This window comes from Hirundo rustica, chromosome 1 (genome assembly GCF_015227805.2).
Source record: "Hirundo rustica isolate bHirRus1 chromosome 1, bHirRus1.pri.v3, whole genome shotgun sequence".
Classification (NCBI taxonomy): Eukaryota; Metazoa; Chordata; class Aves; order Passeriformes; family Hirundinidae; genus Hirundo; species Hirundo rustica.
This window is the reverse complement of record NC_053450.1, coordinates 83,807,329-83,818,793: the sequence shown is the minus strand read 5'-3', so window position 1 is coordinate 83,818,793 and position 11,465 is coordinate 83,807,329. Positions and strand designations below refer to the sequence as shown.

At 44.1% G+C, this 11,465-nt stretch overlaps 1 protein-coding gene across 1 annotated transcript in view; it reads right to left on the bottom strand.

Moving 5' to 3' along the window:
- Nucleotides 1–9,215: 9,215 nt before the first annotated feature.
- Nucleotides 9,216–11,465, bottom strand: part of CDH20 (cadherin 20) — a 119,996-nt gene continuing 117,746 nt past the window's right edge. The window contains exon 12 of the mRNA XM_040074577.2: nucleotides 9,216–10,833. Coding sequence (XP_039930511.1) covers nucleotides 10,334–10,833 — 500 coding nt within the window. The 3' untranslated portion in view covers nucleotides 9,216–10,333. The remainder of the gene's footprint in view (nucleotides 10,834–11,465) is intronic.

Below are 11,465 nucleotides of genomic sequence, written 5' to 3'. Positions count from 1 at the left end.
AATATGAGTCCACTTGCACATCTCAGGCATGCTTGGCTGACACGTGGTGTGGATCTGATGAAGGCAGAGTCTGGTTGCACATGGTGACAGTTTGGGATACGTGCAGCCTACGTGGGGTCTCGGTCTGCAGTGAGGTGCATCTTGGCACCCTCTAATACTGGTGTTTCTGGATGGAACCTATCCACTCCAGAGCAAGCCTCTGGAGTTGAGTAGCCTCTGCCAGAGGTATTATGAATGCAAAGCAGTTATTATTTACTGTGAACTCTGTCTTGCCCATCCCCTGCATGATGGATCCCCTTGTCAGTCATCTTAAAAGCAGCTCAGGGAAATCCTGAGCACAGTTAAACAAATGAGTCCTGAAAGCAGGACCTTACAGCCATAAAAGGCTTCAGTTATAAACTCAGCTCATCCAAACACCTTAACAACATTGCCAGGCTCCTCAAACACTGCTGCAGTGTGCCAACCCCAATTACCTGTTGCAGGGAAGTTTTCCTGTTTTCAGAGTGGTGCTATCGGAACTGTTGCAGGGTTGGACTGGATTTTGTCAGCTCCAAGGAGAGCCAGGGAAGCTGAAAGCTCTGAGGGGAAGCAGGAGGCTGGCATGTGCCATGGTTCAGTTGGCTTGCAAAAAGCTGCATTAGAGCCTGACCATAGTGTGGCTTCTCATCCCTTGCCACATTTTCAGCAAAGGGGGACGCTCCAGCCTTTATGATGTATTGATTAGAGGGAGAAAATAGCGTGCCTGGAGATGCTGTCTGTAGGCTCTCTCAGTGAAACTTTTCAGCCAAAACTAGGTCAGGTTTGAAAACCTAATGTGTGCACTGAAGCACAAAGGCAGTGATAGAGAGGACTTGTTCCCAGTAATGATATTTTAAACAAAAGGAAAGAGCAGGCATTCTGTTTGTTTAATGGCTGCAAGCTGATGGGATGTTTCACTACAGCTGTGTTTTGCTTTTAGATGGCTATCACAGTATTTACTTGCAAAGACAGGACAATGTGTTGCAGGCAGAGGCTGGCAGGGAGGATGCAACAGCAAAAGTAGCTAAATAGCATAATTTTTCTTGTTGTAATTCTGATACATTGCAGTACCCATTATCCAGACACAAAATGAGAGGTGCTCCCGTGGCCTTACAGGCAGAGTAGCTAAGGTGGAGGAAGCCATTATCTCTGTGTTGAGGACAGGGAACTGATACTAATAGAACAAAAAATTTGCTACGGGTCTAAAGAAAGTTTCTATCACACTATGTATGAAACCAGTGCCACGTTCTTGCGTCTGATCCTCAGTACAAACTTCTTTCAATTAAAAGAGAGGTTGGCCAGCTTGTTTTTGCCACGTGGCAGATTGAGCTTTGAGACAGGGGGGTAGTAGCTGGTGCTGACACCAGGTATATCCACCAGCAGTGGATGTGCCTGCTGGGCTGTACACTCTTGTGAAACTTGTGAAGCAGCATGTGCAGCACTACAGGTACCCAACACAATAAACTGGGTTCCTCTGAAATGTTACTCTTCACCAGGGTCTCTTGCACTGATGACTTAATGAGACTTCCCTTCATCCCTTTTGGAGTTGTGCAGGATCATAAATGTTAGGATCATAAGATCATAGAATGGTTGGGTTGGAAAGGAATATTAAGATCACCTAGTTCCAACCCCCTTGGTGTGGACAGGGACACTCTCCACTAGACCAGGTTGCTCAAAGCCCTGTACAACCTGGCCTGGAACGCTTCCAGCAATGGGGCATCCACAACTTCTCTGGACAACCTCTTCCAACGCCTCAGCACCCTCACAGTACAGAATTTCTTCTGGATATTTAATCCAAACCGACTGTTTCTGTTTGAAGCCTCAGCAGTCCCTTGGGCAACTCTGGTCCATGGGGACACCTCCTGTGTGGCCAGCAGATGATGGCCTGGGGAGAGAGAAACACTCCTTTAGGGCTGAAATCTTCCTGTCCTGAGAAGGGTGTCTAAGGTAATGTGCATGTTTTGCTGAGAATTCATGTTCTCTCTCTATAGAAAGAGCTTAGACATTTCATTTTTACATCTGGTCTGCATTTTTTCTGGAAAAATGGGACCTGCTCTGTTATTGGTCTCAAATCCTGCTGGGCTGCACCAAGGCACTCAGCTGATTTTCTTTAACAATGTTATTACAATAATAGAGTAATACTCTCCCAGGGCTACTGATAATAGAGCCACTGTACACATCAAGAATGCTGTGCTGCTTTAGTTATTCATATTTATTGTGTGCTTTGATGTTTTTGGGGAGAAGATCTGACAAAGAAGCAAAATATTGTGACTATGGCTGATAAAGTGAGACAAAGGGAATTATCTAGGATCTGGCTCGCCACAGCATTTTGTTGAAATATATTCTAGGTACGCTTTAAGGGAGCCTGCATCCCTACAACCTCTGAGTGCTTTCCAGTAATGCGTTAAGAGATGCTACCAACATCTGCTGCTTGTGAGTCATCCTTCTTTTCCTCTTTTCCCAGAGCTCAAAGTGTTCTTTGAAAAGAAATACGCAGCTTTATATCCTATCTAGCATGTGCCTGGGGCTCTAAAATGCTTAGCAGTCTGCTTAGATAAATATCAAAATTCTTCATGTTGTTATGTGATTTTAGAATGGGTAGCAGAGAGTTACCCCTGTGGTATGCTGGGTGGAAAGCCACAGCACAGAAAGACCATGAAAATTTGCCTGACCTGCAAGTAGCATCAATACCAGAGTCAAAACCACACCTCTAGTCCTGCAGTCCCTTGGTGTTGGTTGTTAGTGGTGAGCTGGGAAAGTACGCTGGGCCCATAATAACCCTTACATGGGGTTATTATGGCTTCACTGAAGGGTTGGTGGCAGATGCCTTGCTTTCTGCGAGCCCAGATATGAAAACATGGTACTGGGATCATAGGGAAGGTTTTCAGTCTTCCTTTCTACTTCACCCAACATGTTTTTGGGGTAGCTGCTGCAGTGGTTTATAGACTCTAGTTCCACCCAGGGGATGGAGCTGTTGGCTTTACTGACACTGGTTTTTCTTGCACCAACCTGCAAATGAAGCCAGGGCTGGCGAGGCTCTAAGACTATACCTTATCAGAAATTGCTGACAGGAAATGCTTGTTTAATTTGGTCTCGTTCTAAGCAAAGCCAGCAGTTTACCACATCTTTGAATGTGCTGTTCATTTATCAAGCAGAATCATAAGGTGGATGAAATTAGTCGGAGAAGATGAAGAAGGTACAGTATCTTACAAATTGGTCAGTTTGGAACTCTCACTGTGAGTGATGTTTCAAAAATGCTAACATCATCTGTAATGACTCAAAATTGCACATAATTTATGTTGTGCTTGTTCACTGCTCTAACAGTCTAGGAAAACACTTTACAATTAACTCTGGATGATAAGATTTAATTAGAGCTTTCAGAAATTTTTATCCTACTCATCTGTTTTGAGTTGTAAATGCAACATTGACTTTTGATTTCTTTAGTGGTTGGACAGTTGGTTGAATAGTAAATGATAGGCTCTAATATACAGAAATCATGAAGTGAAATTCCCCTGGATTAGTAGCAGAGATAATTTTCTGCTGTGGGACTATATTTATCATTTAACTCACAGATATGTTTATGTTATCGGTAAAAAAATAAATTTGCACCTGAGCTATAGCTCAAAATTCTATTGCCCACCTGCCATCTATGCCATAGGCATAATTTACTAAGTTGCAAGACGAATTCTGTTTAGGTCAGCAGACTGTTGGGAGAGGCTACCATTTCAACAATGATTTCTTTTGAAATCTTCATAATTTTTTAAACTTCTCTATGTTCCCGTTTATTTGTCTGTAAAAAAATCCAGACTATTCTGTAGCAGAATTTGCAAAACACTTTGCAATCTCAGGACAAGAACATAGTGTACAAGCAGAATATGCAGTTTTTTCCTACCTTCTTTCCTTTCCTTCCTTCCTAGTGTACATCTTAAATGCAAGATCATGGCAGTGGGCACCAGATTGAGGCTGTTGAAAGTATGTACATCAACTAATTAGCTTTCTTTTTGAGAATATGTCTCTAACCTGAAAGTAAACAAGAGTTTTTTTAAACCAGAAGGCTGCTCTGAGGTTGGAGTAAGTCATATGCAGGCTGGGGCTCTGTTTGTTTCCATTAAAAAGATATTTGATTGCTTTGTACCTCATTTTTTTTACTTTTCACCTGTGATACCTATGATCTTACAGAATATTTGGTTGAGCTTCATAAAGAAATGACTTTCATGGACAGATTATCTCCCTTTGACAAGCCCCAAGAATAATCTATGCAAAAAAAGAAAAGAAATAATGCCAAATAAATCATCATGTGTTAGCACCACTTCTTGAAAGAAAAGTTTTCCAAATTTTTCTTTTCCTAGAAAAGACCAAATCTTCTGTTTGGCACTCATCATGGTATTGTGTTGCACTTTGATTTGCCCATGTATGTTTGGCAGAAATAATCGCAGAATCATCACAGAATCACAGAATAGCCTGGACTGGAAGGGAACTTATAGATCGTCTAATTCCAGTACCTCTCCCATTGGCAGGGATACCTATGACTCGTTCCTCAGAGCTCCATCCAGCCTGGCTTTTGACACTTCCTGGAACATCTGGAACTACTAATCCTTTAACTAGGGATTCAGCTTCCTAAATTCCCTTATGAGTCTGGTAACGTTCACCCTTCCCACAAAGCAGAAGCAAAATCTGACCCCCATTATCATAGCTGTTGTCATTATTATTGTTATTGGTTTTATATGGCATGGCAAGAACTTCTGCCTCTAGTATTAAGGTGTAGCTCATGCTCCTTTGGGAAAAAAAATTATAGGATTAGTCCTCATGGAACCAGCCTATAGATATTAAGACATACCTTTGAAAATTCATGTTTCCCAAGGGGTCTATTCCCTAACGGTGAGCTTAATATCAAATGAGGTCTGAAAATGATATTCAGACTGTGTACTGTCTCCTACATCAGCTCTTAAAAAAATCACATGATTTTTAAAAGTCATTATGAAGTGACTCTCTTCTACCTCCTCCACTATATTATTCTATTGTCTCTTGGGAAATACAATATTAACACTGCACTGCAGCTTCTGCTCAGAGTCAGTGATACAGGCGGTTTGATGTGCCACCTCTGAGGTCAACAGCAAAATATCTTGCATGTCACTGTGGGCTAGGTCTTCAGAAGGTTGATATAAGAAAGCAAAACAGAAAACTTGCTCTTAAAGTCTTGGTTTGACAGTGAGACTCCCCAGCTCCTACTGCTTTCCTAGGATCACAGCTCTGACCCCACCTCAGTTTCACTGCTGTCTGTTAATTTTCCTGTCTGTTTCAGCAGGATGCACTGATACAGATTATTGCTGCATTACAGTCCAGATGAGAGGCAAATCACTGACCTTTATGCAGGAGAACGAATCCCTTAGGTGATACAGCTGTTTTGCAGCAGTGGCTATCTTGGAGCTCTCTGATGCCATATGGATTGGTGTGAGGGAGACAGGGCACAGCTGAGTGTGGAATGCAGCCCCTCCTCTTCTGAATGCTGCACATCTCAGCAGGCACAAAGTAGGATGTCTTGGACAGTCCCACTGCCTGTTTACACCAGTTTCGTTTTGAGAAAATACATTAAAGGCTCTTCCTTGAGCAGGATGAAATGGGCTTTCTCACACCCTGACACATAGGAGGAAGGAGAGCAGCAACATAATTAGCTCACAACAGTACAGATTTCCTCACATGCCATCCTCACTTGTTACTGAGCCCACCTTCTCTCCTGAGTTTGATCTAACTTACAGCTAAGCTGGGATAAACCAAGGTGATCTTAGTAATAAGACCTTGGCAGCACAAATGCAAAAGCAACTTAATCTCCTCGACTTTGAATTTGTCCAGGTCAGAACTTTTCTGGAATCTGTAAGGTATCACTTGTGCCTCTTTTATATGCCTCCTTTCTCTTACTTACAGGACAAGTAAGATGTAACGCATTTGCAGAACATACTTGTGGGACATATCCATCCCTCCAGTTTGATGGCTCCTGGGAGCTGTGCTCTGACAGCAGGTTCTAGCTTGTGCTATGTGAAAGTTGCATCAAGGAAAATGCTGGCATGGGCTAATAAATCATATTTCAAGGTGACCAAAATATAACTTCTGGGTCCCTGAAGGATTTGTGTCACTATTGGCTTTAATGAATGGTCTAAAAGGGGATTTTAGGCAACAAATATGAGGTAGGATAAAATGATTAAGAGCAATAAAAGCTGGAGGAGAAATGACAAAATTGAGAGGGGGCTAATAAAGCTGTATGAATGGGCAATGCAGCAGCAAATGAAAGGCAGTGTTGCAAGAAAATGTAAACTAGAAAAAATGATGTTAACTCTTTTCATGCATTCTTGAGTTCTTTATTTTGCTCTGAAGAAATCTGGAGTCCTTGACAGATGGTTTAAAGAACACTTGCTACTCAGAGCCTAGGTGTGATGACCACTGCAGAATAAGAGCATCAGGTCATGCAATCTACCTTGACAAGGCAGAGATGGGGGGGTAGGAAAAGCAAAGGAAAACATCAGAGACTGTACTGTTTGCCCATGGTCACTTGTAAAACCAAATGTAGAGCAGAGGGCTTAGGAGTGTCATGCCTAGGGCCAGACTGAGCAGCAGGGATGAATCCCTAGAGGCCAGGCCACTAACTGAGAGGCATACAGCTCCAGGGGGCCATAGCATCATACAGATGGCCAGAATGGGGGGAATGAATCACTTTGTCTAACCCTGTTTGTTAGAGAGTTGAGATGGATTGCTTAGCCCATATGCTCGATTTTTAAGTGGCTGAAATTACTAGAATTACTTGCACGCTGTTATTTTTTCCCCTGAATCACTGATTTGCAGCCAGAGCTGAGACTAGGGGATTGTTGCTGGAGGGCAAGTCCTTTGTCATCAGAGGAACAAACCAAAATGATTAGTGGTAACAGTTCTGTGCACTCACACCAACTTGGAGCACAAGGGGACAGGGGACACTGGTGAGGGCACATAGGACCTTGTCCTGACCCTCTGACATTTCTGTCCTTACACCAGGGCAGTGGATAGAGTGGGTGCCATGCAGAACTGGGGCTGTCCCTGGAGGTGTCTGGTGGTGTGGCAAAGTCCAGTCCCTCCACCATGGCAGGCTGAACTCCCTGGCTGTAAACCATGAGCAGGTTTTATGTAGTGCTGCAAATGTTCATGCACACAGCCAGGGCTGCCCATGAGCAGGAGGCTGAGGACCTATGTGACCAGTGTGCTTGTGTCACCGACAGTCTGTGGCACCACGCATTTTCTTTGGGCTTGGAGTCTTCTCTTCTACTCTGGGCCTGGGCCTTGATGTGTCTGAAAATGGATCCTTCTCATATCTCATCAGCAAAACCAGAGGGTTCTTCTGTTTTGTTTGTGGCAGTGTGATAGACGCAAGTGTTGGTTGTTGGCACGGAGATTTCACAGACTGCAGAAACACTGTCACCTGTTCCATAAAACAGGGGGGAAAAAAAAGTGCCAGGCTGCCAAGTGCCTACTAAACACCAGCTGGTAAGTGTCACAACATCAAGCTGTGCAGCTATTGACTGTGATCACAAGCTGAGGCAAACCTGAGGACAATCAGAGAGCCCAACGCTGACATGCAGCTTGGGAAGGTGGGTTATGAATCCCCCTGTGACATGAGTGCAAGCCCCTAGCAAAAGGGCTGCTGGTCTTTCCACACTGGGCGATAAAAAGCCTGAGAAGCTGCTCCTGGCTGCTGCATAGCCTCTCTTGCAGAGACCATGTCTGGGGGCTTCTGTGAAGTCAAAACAGACCGTGAGGCAGCTCGTCCTGGGAAAGCTCTCAGTCAATGCAGAAGGTTGAAGGCAATATGATGCTGGACTGTACTTTGAAGCCTCATCCTCTCACTCTGCCTACAATAGGAGATTTAAACCCTCATGGAATCAGGGTATGAAGAACAGTCTAAAGGCTCTTTTGTTACTGTAGACTGTGACTACCGGGAGAGACAGTAATGGTCTAAAAATACCAGATCATAGCTCTGTGGCAGGGCAGAGTCATCTATGTTCATTCCAGGCTTGAATGGCTGCAAGGGGTTTTATGCTTTATACTTCTCCTGGAATGCTTTCAACAATGAGTGTACTGATGCTGTGGAAGACTGCCTTGAAAGGTTACAGAGCTTTAACAGCTGGGGCTTTAAGAGGAAAGAGGCATCTGCTTAAAATATGTAAAAATAATGTTTAGATGAGACAGCGAAATGGTGGAATAGATGTCCTCCTGCCTATGTTCTGTGGTATCTGTTGTGGCAGGAGGTGAGGAGGCTCTCAGACTTTCAACATCAGCTTTGTGTTCTTTACACTATGTCCTTAATCATGATGGCTGCAGATCTAGTTTAATGTTTTAAAATCAATATGACATGTGAGGGTGAATGCTATGGTATGAATACAAGAATCGCTGTCAAGTAATTATCAGTGCTATTTGTGCAATGGTGTAAAGCATGTTCAGGTGATAAGCAGAACCCTTGGCATATTATGTTTGTGAAGGCCCAGATTTTCATCACATCAGATTAGCAAGCAGGAAGCCACTGAAACCTCTTTTCCTTGGTGGGTGCATGGCTCTCCAGGGATGCATGATTTTGTATGAGTCTATGGAAACAAGGCTCCTGTCTTAAAATTGATACAACCTAAGATTAGGCTAAGGAGAGACTGCAATGTTTTGTGCACATCTATAACAGGAAGTGAGCATGGCATGCCCACAGTAAAAGTGTGGTAACTGGGTGGTTATGTGTGTACATCTACTTTCTGGGCAATTGGAGGTGTAGGGAGTCCTTAGCTAGAAATAAACCTGCAAATTCCATTGCAGACTGTTCTGCTTTCAGAGGCCTTTCACCACTTTCCATTAAGCTTGTGTTAGTGTAATTTCCCTTTTCCAAGCCTATCAATGCCCCAGCCTGAATGTTTCAAAAAAATCAGGCAAGACTTTCTTTTGACTTCAGCATGATTCGATTAGAAAAGTAACTAGTCTGGTGGGCTGTACTTGGGCTGATTCACTGCTGGGGGCAATGTCCGGGTGAAGAGTGATGAAAGATGCAGACAATCTGCTCAGTTCTGGAAACTGAAGCCTTGTCTCCTTGACACGATGCTGATGAACCATTTTTTTCTTGATGCTCAAGGCATGTAAGAGCCTTAAGCAGATAAGAACTAGCTGCTGTGTGCAAAGTAGTCAATAAATTGCCATCAGACTGTCCCTTCTGTTTAACTTTTATTAAAAGAGGTGCTAAGGTACTGTACTGTATGCAGTACATCATATTTAATACCAAAATTAACAAATATACAAAACTTATACATGTAATTTTCTTACATCCATTTATTGGTCTATAATACTGCATTTGTTCAAGTAGGTTATCTACAGTATGTAAACATCCCTTGGATTGACCTCACACAGATTAGGAAAGCCCATCTAACCCATGTAGTTACCAAATATAGCTTTTTCTTATTTTAAAATTTATTTGGCTTTCATTGGTAGAATCTAATCTTCACATTTGGCACATGGAAGAGACATCTACAGTGCAAAAGAGGCAGATTTTCTGATTTTGTTCTGAGCAGTTTAGCAGAGTCATGGTTTTAAAGAGTCAAGAATAAATTTACACAAACTTGATAGGAGATGGATTAGTGTTAACGCCAATGACTCACAGATCAGCCATTAAACTAGAGCAGAAATTCAAAGCCTCTTCCCCAGCCCTCTCAGTCATGTGGGGAAAAACCCCAAAGCTCAGCCTTGTTCCTAAAGGATTAAAAAAGAACTCTGTTAGCAACAGAGGGAGGAGTTTAGTTTACAAGGAGCCCTCTGACATTCCAGTTTCAATTTTCTGCTTTGCGGATTTTTTTCTCTTGTTAGCAAGCAATTCTTTTCTGTTTTAAATGGGGAAAAAATGACCAGTAGGAAGCAACTCTTCTGTGGTGACAATTTCTCAGTGACTTGGAGATTACAGGTGGAGTTTACAGATCTTTGAACCCTGATGTATAGAGCTCAGTAAGCTGCCGTGTACAAAGGGGAGGGAAAGGAAAAGAGAGAGAGAGACTAATGCCATATTCCAGGTGTGGAGCTCTCCAATTTTGCCGTAAGAACCAAGAGAAACCTTCCTTCCTTCTGTTTCTCATAGTTTCAAAAATGTGACTTAATTTAACTGAGTAAAGCTGATCCAGAGAGACCTTCATTCGCACCCTTCTTCCCATTCTCATCCAAGCACTGTATTGCTATTTTTTTATGAGGCCTCACCCACATCCATGGAAGCATCTGATGAGAATGGACCGCACTGGACACCGTTTCACATGGAAAGCCCTCTGCCATTCCTCGTCTGTTACCACAGGGCCCCGCTGCTGTCTGTGGCCCCGTACATCTCGGCCAGCTTCTTGAAGCGCGGCCCCCAGTCCGTCAGGTAGTCGTAGCTCTGGTCTGAGTCTGTCGTCACGGACTGTAAGGAGCTGAGCGACTCTGCCACTGAGCCATTCCCTTCAAACATGTAGGTCTGGAGGGAGTCGAAGGGAGGCGCCCACAGGTCCATGTCAGCTTCGTACAGCTTGGCGAGCACGTAGTTGTGGACGTTGTTGTCCATGACGCACGCCTGAGGCACGTATCGGGAGAGGCTCTCTATTTCAGGGAGCATGTCCTGCCGGTTCTTCACCACCAGCTGGGCCTCCCGTGGGTTCCACATGGCGGCGATGTCAAAGGCCTCCGTGTCCTCCTCCCCGCCACCCTCGTCATCATACCTGACGATGTTCTCATGGATGTTCTCCTCCTCGTCGATGATGTACGGCTGCTTCCGCTGGCGCCGCATGGAGAGGATGAGGAGCACCAACACTGCGGGAGCCAAGCAAGACACGAGGCTGTCAGCAAGGAGGCAGATCTTGCCAGGGCATCAGACTTTCCTCTGCCCTACTCTCCCCTGGGTGAGCCCAACTAACCCCTTGGATTTAAAGAGCTGCAGTGTTTGCAAGCTGAGGGGTGTAGAAATCTCTCTCTCTCGCACTCCAGCTAAAATTGGTAGCTTGAGGTCATGCTAATCTGTCCCCCTTTTCACCTGAATACTTAACTCTTGGTGACACTTAGGACATGGATATGCAGTGGTGCTTCCACTTTTAAGCTAGCCAGCTCAGAGGTCAGTAACAGTTTATCTGCAGCAGCATAGTGCCATAGAGATATTTTGTTTTCTGCTCTGTGGGTGGGTTTTGCAGCTTTCTTTGGGGATGCCTCTTGCTCTGGCCACTGCATGTGACATAGATGGATGGTCCTAAGGCACTTGTAGTGATATGCCTGCCTACACAGCAAAATGCAGAGTTAGCCCCTTAGTCTGCTGTAAGGAATTTTTTGTTTATCTGCAAGCCTCCTGCAGCACTGCAGTGCTGGTGCTCCTTGCCCTCGCTGTGTTTATTAGCACGGGGGGAAGTGGTCACACAGGCACCAGAGCCCTTTGCTATTGAAAATGTGCCCTC